Source organism: Cotesia glomerata, linkage group LG4 (assembly GCF_020080835.1).
Source record: "Cotesia glomerata isolate CgM1 linkage group LG4, MPM_Cglom_v2.3, whole genome shotgun sequence".
Taxonomy (NCBI): Eukaryota; Metazoa; Arthropoda; class Insecta; order Hymenoptera; family Braconidae; genus Cotesia; species Cotesia glomerata.
Window position 1 is genome coordinate 2,784,130 of NC_058161.1, and position 24,057 is coordinate 2,808,186.

Here is a 24,057-nt window from a genome sequence, read left to right on the forward strand (position 1 = left end):
TTCAGACGAATACAACAAACACTATTGTGTCAAATTTGGCCATATTTTATTATAGAAATACTTTTTCACGCAATTTTACACTGTTTTCTGCTAGAGAAAAAATTACGTGATATTTGTTAAGATCCCCCCCTTCCCCCTAAGTGAGATTTGGTAAGATTTAGCATGATCCACTCCCCCCTTAGAACACCTCACGTAATTAATGGACGCCCCCTTAGGAATTAAATCATTAATACGTTAACTACCAAAATAATTAAAAAAAATAACTAGAACCTTAATTTGTGTTATTGAAACTAATATGCTGCCAATAACAAACTTATCAATTAATTAAAGACGTATAATAGATAAAAATAACGTATGTCGTCAAAAACTAAACCATTTTTTATTTTTTTTAATTAATTTAATGGCAGTTCTAATTCAAGTTAAATACAAAAATTAATTTGACTCTTTCAAATCAGCTGCTAGTAACCTATCCGTGATTTGGCAACGCTGTACTTCGATTGTTTACATTTTCATTTGCACAATATAACCTTAAGCACGTTTAAGTTTTTGCAGTCAGTGTAAATAAATAAATTAGTTTGAATTTATTGGTCTGAAGCTTGCGCGCTACGCAACGTTGCCAAATGTTTTGACTTCATTGTAATGTAGGTTGCTTGAGAATTTTTTGTGATTTCATAATTTTAATTTCTCCATATATTCTACGGCAACCTATATATTTTATTGCAAAAAATGAAACCTGAATATTTCAAAAACCTCATTTTGAGTTTTTTTTTATCGCATCTAATCGGTAGTTAATACCATAATTCGAGAAAGTTGTTAAGGTCTGACTTTCTCGTAAGACTCGGAAAAAATACTAACATTTTTAAAAAATTTTTCTTTCAAAAATTTTTACGGTAAAGACTAAATTAAACATTACTAGTAGATAAATAAAAACTTTAACTATTAGATAAAAATTAATTTTATGCGTAATATAATATTTTTTATTTAACATTGATGGCGAAAGGACCTCTTTAATCAGTGCTATTCAACTTTTTATTAACTCTATAATTTTTAAAAAATTTTAGATTAGCATAAATGATGCAATATATTGTAAAAATCACGACCCAAAATCTCCAGCTGAAGCAGCTGATTTTTTCAAAAATTCAATCTACAGAAGTTCGATCAAAACTACTTATATTGATCGTGAACTTGAAAAGACGATCAATGAATATTTTTTTTTTAAACAATTTCGATTATTCTTTGTTTAGATTCCCAAGTGCAGAATTTATTCATCAAAAAAAAAATTCTAAGTGAATTTGAAAATAACGAAATAGTGAGTTTAGTATTGAAACCATTGTCCGAATTACCACCTGTGACGAAATCTCAAAATCTCAAATATACATACTTTGGGTACTTTTTAAATAAATTTCAAAAATAATATTGCTACCAAAAGATCAATCATCAATAATTTAAAAAAGACAAATGTCACGGAAAAAAATTATAGAATGAAAAAATTTTTTATCCAAATTTTAAGTTTTAAATTTAAAAAATTTGTTTTTTACCCAAATTTTTGCTTAAAATTTTGAAAATTCAATTTTTTACCAAAATTTTTTGTTTCAAATTAAGGATAATCAATTTTTTCATCTAAATTATGGGTTTAAAATAAATAAAATTAATTTTGTATCTAAATTTTGGGTTTAAAATCAAGAAAATTTATTTCTTATCTCAATTTTAGGCTTAAAATTTAGAAAATTTAATTTTTTATCTAAATTTATCGTTTTAAATTAAGAAAAATTGATTTTTTATCTAAATTTTGGGTTTAAAATCGAGAAAATTTATTTTTTATTTAAACTTTAAGCTTAAAATTTACAAAATTCAATTTTTTATCAAAATTTTCTGCTTCAAATCAAGAAAAACTAATTTTTTATCTAAATTTTATGCTTAAAAATTTGTTAAATCGTTTTTTATTCAAACTTCATAATAAAAAAAATTCAAAAAATGTTCAAAACTTCTTATAAAAAATTGACCACCAAAAAATATAAAAAGACCTTTCTGATGATAATTTTTTCAAAAATTTTTGTCAACTAAAAACTTACCAGCAAGACTGGGTCTAGCGCGAGCAGAGCTGGCAGGAATTCTGCACGTTCCTCCGAGAGGGATCCCAGCAAGCCGATGACCTCCGCACTTACGGCAGTTTCCCAGCTTCCTCGTAGTCCCGCTGAGGAACTCCGGACAAGAACAGACCACGAGGATGGGAGCGCCGGGTGGCGGAGGTGGTGGCGGGGTCAGGAAGCCCCGGGGCTCCAGGCTCGCCCTTGAGGACCTCACTGTGCCGTAGATCCATGGCTCTCCGTAGAGCATTTGTCGGGACAGGGCACTGCCTCCGCTTATCGTGCTCCAGCCACTTGTCGTTTCATCGGACGGCTGGTTTTGCCGTGACAGACCCAATCTTACGCTCCACGACTTCTTGCCCTTGCTCAGCGTTTCGTAATTCTGCAAATTGAAATTATTTTAATTATAAATAGATAGAAACAGAAACAGAAAACACATATTATTTATTATTTACCGCACTACTGCTTTCCCTAATTTTTATTTTGTTATTTATTCAAGCTTTCAGCTATTGATTATTTATGAGAATCTTCCATGCAGGATTTATAGAATAAAGCCTCATGTTAACCATTAATTCACTAGAGTGTGTATCTTCTTCAGTGACATGTAACATGTACTTGTGATACTTCCTCCAGAAAAATAAATAAGATGGTAAATTCTCGAGGAACTAAATAATAAGTGAGAAATCGCGAATTTTTCATTTTTTAACTATTAATAAATTATTTTTTAACATCATAGAACTTAATAAATATTTATTAACAGTTAATAAATCATTTATTAAATACGATTTATTAAATGTTAATAAATATTTGTTAGTTAACAAATATTTATTAACAGTTAATAAGTAATTTATTAACTGTTAATAAATATTTATTAATGGTTAATGAATATTTGTTAACTGTTAACAAATATTTATTTAAAATAAAAAGCAAAAATAGCAATTTTCTTTTGACACTTTTTATAAATCTATACCTGGAATACATGATAATAATTCAATTTATTTATTTATTATTTAATTTCAATGCCAAGGCAGTATAGCCAGATGGCAAAAGTATACAAAAAGAGTTACAATAAAAGTACACGTATGACTAATGAAAATATAAAATTTCAAAAATATTAGATATTAAGAATTGATCGTTTTTCTTTACTTTACTTTGGAATACAATTATGACAAATACAAGAAAAAAAATAAATTTGAGTATAAAAATTGAGCATTAAAAATTTAAGAGTTAAACTCAGTGGTACAAATTATACAAATTATAGAAGATCATAATCTGAGATGATTTAGAACGATAAACTCATGTAACAGAAATGTGTAAATGAATATCAAAGGTTTGAAAATTAGGATTCATTGTCTTCTTTAAAAGTTTGAAATTAAGATTCATTATCTCGTTGACGTTTCATGAAGAATTCAAAAGTACTAGTTTTAAAAGAATTTAAGCTAAGTGAATTTGTGACTTCAAATGGTAATTCCCTCCAAATTTGGAACGCAGAAACGACGAAGAATGTTCAAAAGTAGTAGTTGAGAAGTTTGGCATTTTAAAAGACACATTGATTTGTTTAGCAGCAATTCTTTCCGATATTTAATAATTTGTAGAACTTTTGTTAACAAATAAATTATGGCAAAAAAATAAGAGAAAAAAATTGACATGTAGAAATTTTAAAAAATTAAAAATGCAATTTTTAAAAAATAATTTTTTAGAATTAATTTATTTGTTAAATAAAATTAAAAGTTGGTCAAGTGATAGCTAACTTTAATGTTACAATAAATTTTAAAAGTTCATTATTGTCGTCAACTATGATTTATTTACCACAAATAAACCATATCTTTACCATGAATAAACTATTTCTTTGACGCAACTAAATCGCTCAAATATATTATATATTTACCAGAAATAAATATTTATTTGGCCATATCCAACTATCTTATATATTTGACTCAAATAAATCTTATTTCGATCAAATATTTCTTTTTTTCTGTGTAGATAATACTGAAGCATATAGAAAATAAATGGACTTGATCAGTTTTTAAGTTTTTCGGCAGTTATCGTGACCACGCCAGTTTTCATACATACATTTGACAGCCGGACGTCCACGGAATAATTTTTTTAAACATTTTTTTTATTTATTTAAAAAGCAAAATGTCTTTTAAAAATGTCATAAGTGTTGAAACTTGTGTTTTTCCATGATATTTATTTGTAAATATTGGTCTACAAGTGCGATAGAAAATAAATAGATACAATTTTAGTTCAAGGAATCGCTTGATTTTTGTAAGGCGAGTGTAGAGCACAACCTCATCTACTTCGCTTGTGAGGCGTGCAATCCCCCATGAAAAAAAATATAACAAAGATATATGTCGAAATACATAAAAACTATATTTTAAATATATTAAAAATTTATAAAAAATATATAAATTATGTATAGTAAATATATTTTTAATAACTAACTTTTGGCCGATTTACATATTAAAGCCATATTAAAGCAAATTTTAAGGGAGTTGGGAAAGAACGGATAGGGGAAAGGGGGGACCTACTCAGTGGGAATTTTTTTTTTTTTTCCGTAATTGAAAAAATAATCAGACAGCCCAGACTGGGAATCGAACCCAGATCTCTCGGTTACGCGCCAAGGGCTCTACCAGTTAATATATTATATATTTGAAATATATTTTAGATATATTCCAAATATATTTTTTTTTATATTTTTAGCTATGTATTTTAAAATATATCTTGAATATATCTCAAATATATTTAATATACATAAAATATATATGAAAATCGGCCAAAAGTTAGTTATTAAAAATAGATTTACTATACACATTTTTTACATATTTAAAATACATTTTTTATATATTTCGACGTATATTTTTTTTATATTTTTTTTTATGAGGGGTATTTCATTTGTAAAAAATTTTTTTTAGCTCTAATTAAAAAATTAAAAAAAAAGTACAATCAAAAAATCAAAACTGTCAGCTAACTTCATTATTATTCATTTTCTACTTTTTAATGCTTAAAGAATCATTATAAAAATATCTTAAAAAGCACTCAACGCTTTTTTACAATAAAATAAATTTTTTTTACATAAAATATACTGTAGTTATACTATTTTACGAAGGAAAATGTGAAGATATAAATATTATAGAGACTCGTAATATCTCGTGGTCTGGTTAAGGTTGTTAGGTCGCACGAGAGTCATCGTTGCCCGCGTGCTTGGTTTAACAAATGTCTAATGATTCCAATGAATCTAAGGATATTTCGCAGAAACACGCTTAACTCTCATGTTATGTTTACACGCATGGTTAGCTCCAATGATGCTATTTATGTTTTATCTTATATATATTTTTCAGAGGAATATCTTCTTCTTGACTTCTAAATTATAACTATTAAAAAATTTCTTTATTTTATTTTAGTAACACGAGACGGTGAATCTCTTGTTTTTATTTTTCATTTGTGTTTAATATAAAGCGAATGCTTGTACCAGGAGGAAGTGAGAGTTAAACTTCCTGTCTTTATCGTGATCCGATCACTTTTTTATAATTTGTAAATTATTCTCTCGGATTAACAAGGTTAATTTAATGTGTGAAAACTTTGTGTGAGATGATATTTTAATCTCTTTTATTTCTACCGATTTTTATTTTTTTTTAATTTTTAAAAGCCTTACTTAAGTAATTAACAAGGACTTGGCTATTAATTGTTATTGCGCAATTAATTACATTATTTAATTAAGCAATAACGACCGCCAGAAAAAATGAGGCCGTCAAATAATTACCTAAAGTAATCAATTACTAAAATCTTTAAAGTCTGAAGAAGTAAAAACTTAAAACTAGATAATCTGTTTCCGTTATCAATCTTCGTATCCCGGATATTTAGTGCCGTTTACCCAATCTAACAGTGTCGCCACCACTTAGTACTAATTAGTGACCGGGTAACTGGCATGATAATTATAAATTATAATCATTTATAATGGATCTGTAATGCAAATAAAACCAGATCCTCCGAATTTTAATTAAGACAGTTATTCCTTTATCTGGTGGGTTTTCAATTCATTTTAATCCTCTAGTCAGTTTCTAGAAAAAAAGCCCGTCTCTAGAGACTGTTTATAGTGTTTAGAATAGTAGCTCACGTCAGAGCCGCTAATGACTCGGATATTATTTAAAACCCGAGAAATTCTTTAATGTCCACTTTTGTAAACACTCTGTCCTCATGCTCGCGTAACGGAGAATTATACACCTGCGTCATGTGTAGACAGGTGTGATCATTTACTAACGGACATCGAACTCTAGTTTACTAAACACAATTATTGATCTTTTTTTGTTATTTTTGTATATATATTCAAGTTTATTATTATAATAATTATTATTATTATTATTTTTTTAACTTCCCGCTAAGAAAATTTAAAATTTTCAAAAATCGGGAAGTTATTGGTTTTACCCCGTTTTTCGAAAATCGAGTTTTCATCAGATCTCGACGTTTTGAGGTCCTAGGAAGCTTTCCTGAATATTCCCGCGAGGGTGTCACTATGTCTGTATGTATGTGTGTGTGTGTGTGTGTGTGTAAGTATGTAAACCTCTTATAACTTTTGAACGGTTGAACCGATTTCATCGCGATTGGTGCCATTCGAAAGGGCTTCGCCAAACTTAGATTTCCTGTTAATTTGAACCGATTCGGACCCGATAGATTTTGAGAAATTTGGAGAAATCTAAAAAAAAGTAGGAAAAAAAATTTTTTCTGAAGTGGTTTTTTTGGGATAACTTTTAAACGGCTTAACCGACCGATTCCAAAAACTAATCAACTCTCAACCTTGAAAAACCACGTCGATCGCCGCCAATCCGGTCAAAATCGGTTGATTCGTTCGAGAGATATCGTGAACGAAAGAAAACCGAAAAAAGTGTTTTTCAGAGTTACTCTGAAATTTCTAGTTTGACCAATTGAAACTTAGAAATTATTTATGAGGCTTAAAAACTACGTAGAATGCCGCCAACCGCGTAAAAATCGGTTCATTCATTCAAAAGCTATTGCGGTATGAACATTCAAAAAATAGTGTTCTATGAAACTTCTATCAGACTTTTGAGCTCAAAGAGCTCAAAAGCATAGAAAAGGTATCTTTTTGAGCTCGGAGAGCTTAAAACAACACACAGATTGTACTTTTGAGCTCGAAGAGCTCAAAAAAGCGGCCAGGTATTAACGGAATTAGCGGGAAGTTTGCAGGGATGGCCTTTAGGGTTAACCGTTTTCCTAATTTTTTTATTAGTATTTTTTTATACTGTATTTTATTAATTTTAAATTTTTAAAAAATAATAATAATACTTTTTTCAGTTTATTATTATTATTATTACTGTATTTATTATTATACGACTTTTTTTATTTTTTTATATTGTATTTTATTAATTTTACATTTTTCAAAAATAATAATAATATTTTTGTCAGATTATTATTATTATCATTATTATTATTATTATTATTATTATTATTATTATTATTATTAAAAATGAAGCTAGACTTCCATACTTTAAAAGACAATTAAAAGAATATGTAAAAAATCTATTTTAATGATATATTTTATACTGCGGTTAGAAAAAAATTTTTGATTGATTATATATTTTATTTATATTATAATTATTGTAATGAAATAAAGATATCAATTTGCTAAATAAAGATTATTATTATTATTATTATTATTAATTTTTTTTTTTTTTTTTTTTTTTTAATTAATTATTATACAACTTTTTTATTTTTTTCATAATGTATTTTATTAACTTTACATTTTTAAAATAGTAATAATAATTTTGTCAATTTATTATTATTGTTATTATTATTTTTAATTATTATACAACTTTTTTATTTTTTTCACAATGTATTTTATTAACTTTACATTTTTTAAAAATAGTAATAATAATTTTGTCAGTTTATTATTATTATTATTATTATTATTATTATTATTGCTGTTGTTGTTATTGTTATTATTATTATACGACTGTTTTATTTTTTTATATTGTATTTGATTAATTAAAAATTTTTTAAAAATAATAATAATAATAAATAATATTGACTTAAATAAAAAATTAAAATAATTTAAAAAAAAGTTAATGACAAAGAAAAAAATTGGAAAAGTTTAAGAAATAATTTCACCAAGAAAATAATTTTTTAATAATAAATAATTGGTAGTAATTCGTGGAAAAAATGTGTAGCATTGAATGAGAGAAATTATTTGAGGAAAAATAGGCCATACAAACGGTGTACTGCTGCATAGTATCTTATAGTACAGTATAAATATAATTCTACCTGAGAGCTCGATACTTTCTCAAAAGATATATTTTATAATCGTGATATATGTTAATTGATCTCGACTAACAATAAATTAGACGTTACCTATGATAATTTAAATGCATATAAACTTTTTAGTGTAATAAAAATTGTTTCTTTAAGAATAAATTTACTTTTTTCTTTTTCTTTTTGGTCTTAGTATTCTATTCTTTGTTATGAAGAAAAATCTATGTGTATTATATAGAAGTGTGTTGTAAATTTCAAATTGGTAATGTGTAATTATATAATATTCGATGGATAAATTTATAGGCACGTGTGAGCTTGTAAGTCACGTTCGATTGTTAGATTTATAGGATTTTTCTTTCTTTTAGAAATTTATTAGTTTTTTAATAAAATTTTGGACACCTGTTGAATGAATAAAATTATACAATAATCGATATAAAAAAATTAAAATAATCTATGCATTATTAAGAGAATAAGAAAAATTTTGTGTCCAGGATAGTCATATAATAAAATCGTTTTTTTAAAGTAAAATTTGGTGTCATTGCAAAGATCGTGCCTTGAATTTGTGCCTTTTCAAAGTTTTATATCATTCTTATCAATAGTTAACTTATTAAGATAAGAATTTAGGCTGCATTCGAAAATTCTCTATCTCTAGATACATAATTAAGAAATTACCTTTTATCTTGTGAAATATTGACATTTTTAAAGATATAAAGGCTGCCCAATTTCAAAACACAGTCACTGACAATTTTAAGATTTTTTAAAAATTTTCTTATTAAAAAAAAGTTTGCGTGCCAAATTGATAAAAAATTTGATTTATGAATAGAAAATACTTGAATATAAATATTTTCAAGAAAAAATACTTTAAATTGAGGTCTAAACGTTATAAGAAATGCAGCAATACTAAAAAAAATCAGTTATAAAAATTTTGCAGTTACTGAGTTTTAAAATTGGGCAGCTGATAAGCTCATCGTGATGTTACACTCATCGAGACCTTTCATTTAAGTACCCACATCAATTTTTCATATATTTATATATATTATATATATGAATATATGAAAAAAATATCAAAATGCATGTGGGTACTCAAATGAAAGCTCTTAATAAATGGAACATCGAAATGAACTTATATTGTTAAAAACATCATTATTTAACAAAATGCATCAGTAATTCCTTAATTTTCAACATTTTCGTAAATATAAATCCATTCTGATGTTACATTCATGGAGACCTTTCATTTGAGTACCCACACGCACTTTTCATATATTTTAAAAATATCATACATATAAAATATATAAAATATATGAAAAATGCATGTGTGTACTCAAATGAAAGCTCTTGATGATTGTAACATCAGAATGAGCTTATATCATTAAAAACATCATTATTTAACAAAATGCAACAGTAATTCCTTAATTTTCAACATTTTCGTAAATATAAGTCCATTTTGATGTTACACTCATCGAGACCTTTCATTTGAGTACCCACATGCACTTTTCATATATTTTATAAATATCATATATATCAAATATACAAAATATATGAAAAATGCAAGTGTGTACTCAAATGAAAGCTCTTAATGAGTTTAACATCGGGATGAGCTTATTTCTTTAAAAACATCAATATTTAAGAAACTACAGTGCAATTTAACAAAAGTCATTATTTAATAAAGCAAAATTTTATTTATTTATATTTCACAAGGCACGGCAGTCACGTAGTGACTGCAAGATTGCTAGTAATAATTTATAAAAAAATAATTTTTTCAGAGATAAATTAATGGAGTATATAATTAAAAATAACAATAATATTTGTCGTCAGTGAAGGATATTGAATGAGTGAGAATATAAGCTAAAAACATGATATAAGTATCTGAGTGCAACGATCCTGTGCTCTTATACTTATATACGTGCTAATCGTGAAACCGGAAGTCCAGAGAGACCGCCCATTGTCCCGACTTGCTTTTGCTCATCACGCAGGTGAGACGGCAAGCTAATTCACAGCTCTACGGATATAACACCACACATTGTACAAAAAAGTCATACGGGCTCAGTGCAAGCACGTGGTTAAAGTTTCAAATTTTAAAATTATAAATTTAAAATTCCAGTCCTTCAACATGAAAAATAAAACATGATTGAGAATTGAAAGGAAGATAAGAGAAAGCTTCTTCAATATTATTTTATTTATTCCCAGAGGAATAAATAAAACATATTTATTTTAATGACAATGACTTTTCTTTGTAATGTACGCCCAAATTTTATTACAGCTTATTTTTGATCCGTTATAATTTATAATTTATATTTTTGTTTCTTCAATATCTTTTTTATTTTTAGCAGCGTCATCACTAAAGAAAACATAACAAGCTCATCCTTATTTTTTTCAGTTGAGAAATAATAATATATAATATATAATATACAGTACATGATATTTACAAGTAAAGATATAAAAGTTCCAGCTGGAGATAGAGATGTAAAGGTGCACTAATAAGATATAAATAAATAAATCGGAGCAATCATCTTCTTTCAGAGATCGTACGTCAAGGATCGGGGAAAGTTAAATTCCATTTCACGTCTAATTGATACCTTGGATCGTATAAATTTCACACGGTGTAAATACACTGTACTAAATGGATACGGTGCATTTACTCCGGGGATCAAATTGTAATTCTACGCTAACTATATTATTTTACTTTGAGGAAGTGCGATCGCTGATGAGTCAGTTTTTATTGTTTGCTGAAAAATTAATAATTGCTACTATCTTGCTCTACTATATGATTAAGAAAATGGAGGAAAATTTATTCTTAAGGCAATAACTAATAAGTAATGAAGATTGCTTCCTTTCAAAATTAGCATTTTTATTTTTGCATTGCAAAATAATTTATGATTCAAAAATCGAGTTTTATCTTAAAGATTGTCGGGGTATTGAAATTTTCAAGATTAATTTTTTTAGGCTGCGAGAATGAAGTGACTTTAATGAATTTTTAAGATTAATCACCGGAATAAATAATTATTAAATCGAAATAATTTTATTTTAGTTTCTTAAAAGCTTATTCACCTCTCAGGAGATTTATTTTTAAAAAATTACCAACAAAATTTATAAAAATTTTATGTACAGACAGAGCCTGAATATTTTAATAGTGATACAGATTTTTAATTTATTTTTTCGATAAATCAATTGACTAATTATATTGACAACAAATAACTATTTTAGATAGTCACTTAGATTGTACTTGATGGAAAATTTTTTCGGTTAAATGTTCGAAGAAAAAAACAATTTTTAGTCGAGGATATTGCTTTGTTTTCTTTTTAATTTTCTTTAGTTTATTCATTAGTAATTTGTGTCAGGATTTTTGCCTTAGTTTTAAAATAACAATTAATGGTGTTAAATTTTTGATATTAAGACGAAAATATTGGTCGCATAAAAAATGTTTAAAATAAAACTTGTTAAAAATTTAATTTTACAAAAAAAATGTCTTATAATTTTTTCGTAGGACCAATAAGAAAGTCGTAATTTAAAAATAAAGATTTTTATAACAAGCAAAAATTTGAATCATTAATTATGAATCTCAATTTTGGAATTACGATTAAAATATTAGTCGTAAAAAAATCATAAGATCCATTTTTTGTAGAAAATTTCATTTTCTACAACTTTGACAACCAATAACTATTTTAAATAGTCATTTAGATTGTACTTGATGGAAAATTTTTTCGGTTAAATGTTCGAAGAAAAAAACAATTTTTAGTCGAGGATATTGCTTTGTTTTCTTTTTAATTTTCTTTAGTTTATTCATTAGTAATTTGTGTCAGGATTTTTGCCTTAGTTTTAAAATAACAATTAATGGTGTTAAATTTTTGATATTAAGGCGAAAATATTGGTCGCATAAAAAATGTTTAAAATAAAACTTCTTCAAAATTTAATTTTCTAAAAAAAACGTCTCATAATTTTTTTTCAGAACCAATAAGGAAGCCGTAATTTAAAAACAAAGATTTTTATAACCCGCAAAAATTTGAATTATTAATTTTCTGTCATAAAAAATTTCCTTCAATAAGTCTCGACATATTTAATAAAATTTATCACAACCATCAACAATATCAAATTAAAATGAAACATTTTAATTAACCTTTCTCCCTACTGAGCGAAAACGAACCAAATAAAATATCCGTCTCAGTCGCACATAATTCAATAATTAATAAGAGCATTAATAACCCAGCCCTATAATAAATCACAATAATTACCCACCATTACTATAACTTTTATCTTACTTTAGCAGCTTATTGATAATAATAACAGTAATTATAATTCTTAATAATAAATATTCAAATGATATCCTCATTTCTTAAAAAAAAAAAAGAACCCGTAAATTACCATCGGTTATTGACTTTTACTACGACTTCCGTGTAATTTATTTTTATTTAATGGTTGTAAACGACGCCCGCATATTTCTCTTCATCATCAGTCCATATACCTGTTGCCAGTTGCTCTCGCTAAGCTCTGCTCTCCATTCTACTTTTATGTGCTCAACTGCACGAGTAGAGCCAAAGCTAAAGCTGAAGAACCTAAACTATTACTAGTACTAACTATTCAGCATATAAGAGCATACTTATGCGCTATAAGACACAGATGCGCTTGTAACCGTCTAATATGTTCCGTATACTTAATCAGCAAATTCTCATACTCATATATATACTTGTTCTCATACTCACACTTAGAGACTGGAGCACGTCACATCACATCGTACCGAGAGTACTAGAGTGTAATTCTAGATTTTTCAGTACATAAAACTTTTTATTCATTTTCATTATACTGCACTTAAAAAGTTAAAACTTTTTTACTCTTATCTTTTTTATCTTATATTAATCTCACACATCTTCAGCCCGGAACATTGCAGCGCACTCTTATCTTTTAAGCTTTACTTTGGAAAAAATACGCTCGTATATCTACTCTCTGTACTTTACTCTGTACTTTTATGGAGATAATGTGAGCGAGGATTAAATAGATACGATAAAATTAACATCAGCAGATTATTAAGAGGATCTTATTGCTTATACATTATGGTGAGATGATTAAAAAGGGTAATGCTAGGTTGAGGGTAAGAATTTTTTTAAGGGTATTACATTATTTAAGGTGATAATAATTACAGTTTTTATTATTAATCGCTACGCCTGTTTTTTTTTAAAGGGAAAAATTTTAAGGGGAATTTTTATGGATAAAAATTAAAATTTATAAAGATGTGTTTTTAGTAAAAATATATCAATAAAGCTTAAAGCGATTCTTCACCGTAATAAAAGCGGTGTTAAAATGAGTCCATTTTAACACCGCTATGTAACACCTGTGTATTAACATCGGTGTAGCGGTGCTCTTTTGCGGTGTTAAAAATCTGGTGTTAAACCGGTGTAATATCGGTGTTAAACCGATGTAACAGTAGAATAATTTTACACCGTATCGGAGTATGAATATTACATGATCCATAAAACATAATTAATATTCAATATTTATCAAAATGAGACAAGTAACATTTATTTAAGAATTTTCAATTTATAAAATTACTCAGAAATCGATTTAATGAATGTTATACAACAAGTTAAATAGTATTTACAATATTAAATGTTTAGGAACAATATAATAATTATTTTTATCGTAACCATGATGTTTCTCATAATATAATGGATGTTTTAAACATGAAAAATCTACAGCTGTGCAAAAATAAATTATCTATATGAAAATCATTTAAAAAACTTGGAGAGTACTTGGATCTCCTTAAGAATATACATAGGTATACATTCATAGATTTCAAAAAATAATTTTACTCATGTTAGTTAATTTAATTAAAAATTTGTGAAGCCTAAATAAAAATCAGCAAAAAGATTGACATTAAAAATATATATTTTCTGTGGAAATTTAATTTAATTGAGGAATTTTAAGTTATGTAAAAATTTTCTCAGATTTAGAAAACAAATTAAAAAATTCCATTATTTCATTTAATTTTCAGCGATCTCACCGGAAGCGTTTAATGAAATTACTTTAATATAAAGTTAATTGTGATTATGATTACGATGACGATGAGTGTCGCATTTTCACTCATCCTTGCGCGATCCCGAGGGTCACGGTGGTTGATTTGCCGTAGACTGTATAAACTCGCGAGTTGCACAACCCATCCGCGTACGTAACTAAAGACGTTAAATGTAAATTTAGAAAAATAAAATAAAATAAAAAAACCCTCGTATCAAATTTCTCAATTTTAGTTTACTTAATTGCCTATTTTTACAACCTTTCCACATTTTCCACGCAAGACAAGTTTGCACGATTCCTTTTAAATATAATAACAATTATAATAATTATTATTTTATTATGTACAATTTTTTTACTTCTTTGTTAAAGGTGTAATTGAACGCCTAAAAAAACGGAATTTTATAGAATAATTATAATTATTGTAGAAAGTTGAAACCAAGTAACAGAATCTCGTCATCAAATAAACGTCCTTCATAAATCGTTTCAATTTCAGAATTTAAAACTTTATAAAAACTTGTTTTTCTTCTCGCCATGCAATAGTTCAAGTACTATTACTATTACTAACTAAGTATTATTTTGTATTATATATGTTGTATTACATAAATAAGTGAGTAACATTAAAAATTAGTGTTCTTAAAAAAAAAATAAATTAAAAAAAAAATTGTGTAGTTGTCTACTTTGTTTCATCAGGATTGTTGTTGGATATATTCATTATTAAATTATTATATACTTGACTTTCGAACCTCAACTACTTTACGCATTACTTTATATGATAATACACTTTCGTTTTCAACATCACCTTTAACAAAAAAAAATATAACGATAATAAAAATTCAAATTAAAAAAAATATAATAAAATTTCTAGTAAAAAAACCGTTATTATTATTATTATTTTGACATTAAAAAATTTTAAGTAATAATAATCTATGTTATTAAAAAAATCAGAAAAATATTGTTTCCAGGATATTCATGTGACAAAATCGGTTTTTTTAGTAAGATTTAGTGTCATTGCAAAAGACTTGACTTGAATTTGTGCCTTTTCAAAGTTTTATATCATTCTCATCAATAGTTAATTTATTATGATAAGTATTTAGGCTGCATTCGAAAATGCTCTATCTCTAGATACATAATTAAGAAATGACCTTGAATCTTGTGAATTATTGACATTTTTTAAAATATAAGCTCATCCCGATGTTACACTCATCAAGACCTTTCATTTAAGTACCCACATCAATTTTTCATATATTTATATATATATATATATATATATATATATATATATATATATATACATACACAAAAAATATACGTGACTGAATAAAGTAGTCAGTACTTGTCTCGGATAGCTTAACTGGTAGAGCCCTTGGCGCGTAACCGAGAGATCTGGGTTCGATTCCCAGTCTGGGCTGTCTGATTATTTTTTCAATTACGGAAAAATTCCCACTGAGTAGGTCCCCCCTTTCCCCTATCCGTTCTTTCCCAACTCCCTTAAAATTTGCTTTAATATGGCTTTAATATGCTTTAATATATATATATATATATATATATATATATATATATGCATATATATATATATATATATATATATATATATATATATACAGGGTGTCCCAAAAGTAACGGACGCCATTGTAGCATCTGATGAAAAAAATAATTCTGAGACGAAAAGTCCTTACCATTTTTAAATTAACCGCATAGATAATTAATTATTAATTAAAAATAACGTCTCTTTATTTGTTAGAGAAAGAGCGTCAGTGTCCAGTCTAGTATGTGCCAAACAAAGACACAACTAACTGTATGACTAACTAGCTTCTATAGCTAACGTAGTCATACATATTTACTTACACATTCACACGTGCAAGCGTCTTCGTTTAGAACGCACTTGACTGGACACTAGCGGACGTTATTTTAATTAATAATTAAAATCACCTATGCATCTGATTAAAAAATGGCTAAGGACTTTTCGTCTCAGAATACAGTAACAATAATACAGTAACAATAGTTACCATTGTTAAATAATCCCTTTAATGACCTAGACGAACCTTCGACATAAACGGAAAAATTTTTACAACCCATCTGTTTATCAGATGGCGACCAGACCACTTCGAATTTAACAATCTTCCCACACTTAGTTTAAACAACCCTCCTTTAAATAAATAATACCCTCTCTAGAATCCTACCGTTTAGCAACAATTCCCCAACTCCATTTAGTTTCCACCAATCATAAACCGAAATACCCTTCCCAAAATTGCATTAACTGACTGACGATCGTTTTACCAAAAATCGACTAAAACAGTTACTGACAAACCATAGACCAAGCTCGCCGAGCGTTCTTACCGAATTCATACCTACTTTTCTACCGACCAAATTTATGTAACCAGAGTCAGTGCTCAATTTTCAATAAATAATTTACTTTTAAAATAACTAAAAGTTTGGAAAATCCAAAAGTGCACGACTCATAATGCTCATTTAATTATGAAATATAAAACAAAAAAAAAAAAACTTAAGTCGTTCAAAATTAATTACCGAAAAAACAGCTGTAGTAGGAAGGTACTGCACAAGCGCCCCTGGTGGAATAAAATGTACATAATATCTATAGATATAGATATATCACCATCCATGTTAATTTTACATGGATATATATAGATATACAGTCTTGTAGTTTTTGTTTTTTATTAATTGCAATTAAACGACACTGAATTAATTAATCATTCGCATTCAGTGAACTACAATCGTCGATTAGAATTTAAAAAAAAAAAATTTTACTCAAATAATGGGTTTTTTCACAAGTTACAGTGTTTCCGGGTTTCACACATGACGGACAGGAAAATTTTTTGACCTATTTTGGTGTTTTTTTCCAATTCTATTGCAGTAAATCAATTTTTAAAAAGTATGAAATTAATCTCCATTAAATTATCTCGACAATAGTATGCAAAATATCTTGATTCCGTGAACTAACAAGGCTATCCTAATATAAAATTGAGATGAAATGTATGTGGCATCAAACTATTCGTAACGTGATTGGTCGAATATATCATAAGCATGAAAATATATGCAAATGCTACAGTCAGGCGCGCGCTTGCGCGCGCAAATTCAAATTCTAGTAATAATAAAAATAGCCGCCAAAATGAGGCGAAAAAAATTTTTCGATCGTAAAGCACTCTCTGATGCTTCGCATCATGAGTCGTGCAATTGTGATCTTTTTAATTAAATATCACAAATTTCTTGTGGTTTCATACCTCTTTTAATTTACAAGAAAACAACAATATTATGCAGGGTTAATATAAATTTATACAGATAAATAATAGTATATGTAATATTCAAATACCAAGAGGTTGCAAACATAATAATAAATTGTCAAGAGCTTGCTTCTTTATTCATAAAAAATTCATATGCTTTATTTTTGAAAATTTGAAGTGACGATTAATTGTTAATTACTTCAATAATGATAATAATAATAAATATAATCCATTTGTGAATGGAGCCTCTATTAGAATAGTGATAAAGAGCTAAATTAAATGAATAAATTGAATAATATCTAGATCGACGATAGGTCGGCGTACATTCATCGTATTGCGTAATAAACAGCGTGCCAATTAATCGCTCGAGATAATCGTGTAGCATAACGAGCTACGCTTTCACGTGAAATCACTAAAGGAGCTCGGAAAAATTTATATACTTGCTTGTTTTGCAACGACATTGAATTTTAGCATATACATTGTTTTAGGAAGAAATCTAATCCATTATATTTTTATTATTCTAAACTGTAGCTTATAATTTTCTAATGATTATTATTATTATTATGGTAATTGCTGTCATTGTCTTCATAATTACATTTAATTGAAATTAAATGTCTTAATTTTTATAAATGATTTTGAAACGTTAAAACTAAAGTTTATTTACAAATAATTAAATTAATTTAATTAAAATTGAAAAATTAATTTTTTTTTATTTCAAAATTTTTTATAAATAAAAATTAATTTTTACAACGGAAAAAAAAATATTTAATGACTAATTACCACTCAAAACAATAAATTATAAGTTACAAAAATAATTTGACATAAATTATAAAAGCCTCAGTAAATTATAAAGACAAATTACCAGCACTTATAATTAGAAGGTTAATACGAAATGTTTAGTCTCAATTAAAGAGCCGAGTGTTAACTTACAAATAGCGTTAATAACTTGTAACAAACCTTATTAGGTGTGGGTGATGATGAATTGGAAGTGTTGCCCTGCTGAAGATATCTCTTTGAGCTAAGCATCGCTGAGGGCGCTCCGAGGCTAGCCGGCCCAACAGCCACACTCGTCATGGTCATTCCCGTCTACTCCTTTATTATTGCAGGCTTTATTTTTTTCAATTACTATCGCAGCTACTATTTCATTACCGGTAATTATTCTTCCGTCATAAGCACGTAATTCTCGACATTCGGTTGGTAATGGTTGCGCACATGAGCAAGTTATCATGTTCATCCTCATCGCAACTGAAACCAAAACATTATTATTAATTAGCATACATTAATAATTGTTAGCCAATTCAAATGTTATATCATTTTAAAATTTATTTCAAAAATTAAATCCTTAAATTCTTTATTCAAAATTATTTTTAATGAAAAAATTATTTTTAAAAAATTTTAATTGGAAAAAAATTTTAAAAACTCTTAGTGCAATTTTTAAAAAATTATTAATAAATTCTAAGGGAAATTTTTATGGAAAAAAATTAATATTACAGTTTATAAAGATATGTTTTTAGTAAAAATATATCAATAAAGCTTAAAGCAATTTTTTTAATAAAAATAAAATTGATATTAAGGAGATCCAAGTGGTCAAATTTTTAAAAATTCCTAAAAATTTATAAAGTCAATCTACGTAGCCTAATAATTAATAAAAAAATTAAAAAACACTAGGTTTCCAGGATATTTAATCAAACATTAGGTTTGAAAATTGTAATTTTTGCATGTAAAATGGAGATTCCACCAGTCGTGTATTTGGTTAAGAATTTGATGCAATTAACGATTTTAAAAAAATTTTATTTTCATTGAATTTTATTGAAAAAATAATAAGCTTTCGATTAAAACAATAAAAAAAGTAGCTTTCCAAACGTATTACGGAGATATTTTATATTTTTTATGAAAAATCACTCGGAATTTGCGTTCTTTAAAGTCTTGTATTTGACTTGGCAACACCGCTTGCGCAGTTACTCGGCGCATAAATAACCGCGGTTTTTTAAACGCTAGAAGATCTTAATCATTTTAGTTAGACAATAAACATAAATAAATTTTAAGGATAGAGAACTCTTGCGGTATTGTCAAGTGTATACCGGTAATTTAGAGTACTATATTTTTTAATAGTCAATTAAATGTTAATAATTATTTAATGAGTAAATTTATCAGAAATTTCCTCAAAAATGTTATTAATTAATTTAAAAATTAATTTTAAGATTCACAACAAAAGTATTTCTACGCATTATTTTTTTATAGACATTCTTTATACCAGGAGCGTACTTGGATGTCCTTAAGGAGATCCACACAAAATAGTCAAATTTTTAAAACTTTCTGAAAATTTGTAAATTCAATCTACGTAGCCTAATAATTAATAAAAAAATTAAAAAACAGTAGGTTTCCAGGATATTTAATCGAACATTAGGTTTGAAAATTGTAATTTTTGCATGCAAAATGGAAATTCCACCAGCCGTGTATTTGGTTAAGAATTTAATGCAATTAACGATTTAAAAAAAATTTTATTTTCATCGAATTTGATTGAAAAAATAATAAGCTTTCGATTAAAACAATAAAAAAAGTAGCTTTCCGAACGTATTACGGAGATATTTTATATTCTTCATGAAAAATCACTCGGAACTTGCGTTCTTCAAAGTCTTGTATTTGACTTGGCAACACCGCTTGCGTAGTTACTCAAAGAATATGTAATCGCGGTTTTTTAAATGCTAGAAGATCTTAGTCATTTTAGTTAGACAATAAACATAAATAAATTTTAAGGTTAGGGACACTCTTGCGGTGTTGTCAAGTGTATACCGGTAATTTAGAGTACTATATTTGGTATTAGTCAATTAAATGTTAATAATTATTTAATGAGTAAATTTTTCGGAAATTTCCTCAAAAACGTTATTAATTAATTTAAAAATTAATTTTAAGATGCATAACAATAGTATATTACACATCTAGGGCAGTAAAATAAGAAATGTCTCAGATCACATGTAATTTTTGTCCGAGGCGAAGCCGAGGCTTTGATCTGAGGCTTTCTTATTTACTGCCCGTGGTGTGTATACTATTTTTCTCCTCGACGGATGTGGAAAGCGGCATTTTGGTTTAGCGCAGCGGGCGGAAAATTGACGCTTTCCGCCCGGAGGGCAAAAAAAAGTATTTCTGCGTATTATTTTTTTATAGACATTCTTTACACTAGGAGGGAACTTGGATCTCCTTAATTTTAAACCAAGAATTAATCAATTGTTTATTTATTTACTCAAAAATTTAACATATTACCAAAACTCGGCTTTCTAAAACTATTTTCTCCATACTGATGTTTAATTCATTCAATATTTCGTTTAATAAATCCAAATAAATAAATAACCATCTATTCCGTGACACAATCACCCGAAAATCTTAGAATACTGCATAAATGTATACTGATCAAAGTCTTTAATAAATTTTCCAAAACTTTGATTTCATAACAGATAACTTGACCAACAAAGAAAAAAAATACTATTAATTATACTCGTAAGTATAAGTAATTTCTCGTGGGAGGTCTAGTTTATCAAGTCCATTCATTGGAATACATAATAATCACAAACTATAATAAAATAAAAATATTTACTCATGTTTTTTTTTTTTTTTTGTATTTATGTAAGTTAAATTTTTACGTAACCGGGAGCATTGACAAAGAAAAAGAAAATAACAGAAATTAGAGTGCGTATAAATAAATTAACAGATAAAAGTCGAGCATACTTTCGACTTTCTATACTTTTAACGCACTAAGTACGTGACATCTAAAGTCTAATACTACTACTAATAATAATAATAATAATAATAAAAAAACCGAAAAGTTGGACTACGAAACTTGGGCCCGATATTGTGCAAGTGTCTATTAGCCGTAACACATCTCGATCTCCCCACTTTGGGCGGACTAAACATTTATAATTCATCTAACTGATAGCAACAGTTCGGACGAATAATAAAAATTGCGTAATCTTCATTTTCATTTTCATCTTTCTCTATTGTAGATAGCGGTGTTGCAATGAAACTTGATGACCGGATAGAATTTTGCGCAAGCTCTAAACTTTTTTATGATCAGATTAGATGAAGAGAATTTATAATACTAAGGTAAAAGCCCCAATTATTGACGCTATAAGAGACAAAGTTATGATTTCATTTTTTTTAAGCAATCAAATATAAATATCGATGAATTTTGTTTGTGGTAATGTCTTCAGTAATGTTTTAACTAATCAATTTCTTTTTTTAAAATGATAATCAGTGATATTTACTAATTAATTTTAAATAATTAAATATATGATCTGGATATACCAATTATTGACGGGTTAAAAAACTGATTGATCTAATTATTGACGCCCCTTCTGAACATGCGTCGAATCATTTGGTTATATTGTTATTTATCAAAAACTTGATATAAAGTAATCAATATTATTAAAGTTAATTAATAATAATTTCTATGAATGAATAATTATTATGAAAAATATAACAATTTATTTAAAAACTTATTTAACACTAAAACACGCCGAGTTATTTTACAGTTAAAAGCCTTGAATATAATCGTGTATATAACGTATTTTATACTTAAAAAAAAGGCGTCATAGCGCTGTCGACTGGCTGTCAATATGGGATTCACCATAAAAATTATGAACTAGTTATTGACTCCCATTATTTAAATATCATAAAGCATACAATTAATTTCGATTATTTAATTTTATAAATATTTCATATATTGTTAATTAAAAAAAAAATAGATCATATAATTACATGAAAAAATTAATTTAAACTCGGCAGTTAAAAAAAATGCTTTTCTAACCAAAGTTGTTAAGAAAATAGACGCTCGTAAGCTGATTTGATGAACTGGTGCTAACTTTATTTTTTTTTTAATAATTAATATTTAATATTTTGAACTGAATGTGATTTTTTTCAATTTTTTAATTAATTAGAATTTAATAAAAATTTATTCGATCGTTATTCTTATTACAGATAATTTAATATATTTAAAAATAATTTAGGGTGTCAATATTTAGACCCCCGTCAATAATTGGGGCTTTTACCTTATGTTTACTTAAACTTATTTATTTTAATTATTTTTATTTATTTTAAGTTAAAAAGTTAGGTTACACGCTAAAATTAGTTAAAAAATTAATTTCTTTGATATCAATAAAGGATTTATTGAGTAGCAATAAATCATTTTTTAAATACTACTAAATATTTATTTGGTAGAACTAAATGGGCTTTAATAAATGATTTAGTACCTATTACTAAATATTTGGTGTTAATAAATCCTATTAAATAGAACTAAATCCTTTTATTAGTGCACCCGAAAATTTTTTAGTGTTTTTATTAAAGTTAAATTTAAAATTTCTTAAATTAAATAAAAAAATTATTCTTTGTCCCTGCTACTGTGTAATTCAATATAACTGCAAGAAAAACCAGAGGAAGTGAAACCCAAAATACATCTAAGGTTTCGTTCATCCTCTTGCATCCTTTCGCGATATATGATGCATGATACATTGTATTATAGCTATAACATGACATACGAGTTAGAATGACATACGAATTAGAATTTAATAAAAATTTATTTGATCGTTATTCTTATTACAGATAATTTAATATATTTAAAAATAATTTAGGGTGTCAATATTTAGACCCCCGTCAATAATTGGGGCTTTTACCTTATACAGAAAGAAAAATTTCTTGACTGGAGAACAAAATTCTTGGCTCAAGAAAATTTTCGGGTGCCGAAGGAAGACCGAAGTTGTGTTGGCTGGAGTAAAAATTTTTCTTTACTTATTTTGCTAAACTAAATAAGTAAACAATTACAACAGCAGGTTAATTATTGGATAAAAATGAATACTACCAATCTACCCTTCTTCATTTAATTATAAAATATGTCTTCTTTTAAAAGTTTTAAACTCTTAATAATTACATCTTCTTAAACCCTCGAAATATTTTTTATTTTACAATCCACTGTCTCAATAAATAATTGTCAGTTATAAACAACTATTATATTTTATTAAACTTATTCAAACATAAATAATGGATTTTTACCAAAATATTATTTTATATTTAAAGGTAAAGTTATTTATAAGATTTAAAAGAATTTAGGTGTAACAATGATTAATAAGTATTTGTAATATGTAATGGTTAGTGAGGATGCTTGGGTGGTGACTTTTATACTTTCTGATAGTAACTATTACCGTCTCAATTATACGTATTATTAATCCAATGTTTTTGGGGGTTACAAAGTTGATAATATAATTTACAATATCAATTTTGAATTGCAATAATACTTTTTGGTTAATTGTTCCAATATTTAATGATAAAGTTTATAATATTGATATTGACAATAATTTATAAAACCAAAAATTATCAACTTGATATAACAAATTTTTAATTTTATTATCAAAATACTTTCTCTATTTATTTAAAAATCCAAATAGTACCTATAAAATTAATTAAAAAAATTTCTACAA

At 26.8% G+C, this 24,057-nt stretch overlaps 1 protein-coding gene across 1 annotated transcript in view; it reads right to left on the reverse strand.

Annotated features, from left to right (window-relative positions):
* LOC123263743 overlaps positions 1-24,057 on the reverse strand; it is a 100,940-nt gene that overhangs the window by 26,147 nt on the left and 50,736 nt on the right. Inside the window, exons 2-3 of the mRNA XM_044726716.1 lie at positions 18,551-18,838; positions 2,073-2,469 (exon numbers count right to left, since the gene is read on the reverse strand). Of these exons, the coding sequence (XP_044582651.1) occupies positions 2,073-2,469; positions 18,551-18,673 (520 nt within the window). The 5' untranslated portion in view covers positions 18,674-18,838. The remainder of the gene's footprint in view (positions 1-2,072; positions 2,470-18,550; positions 18,839-24,057) is intronic.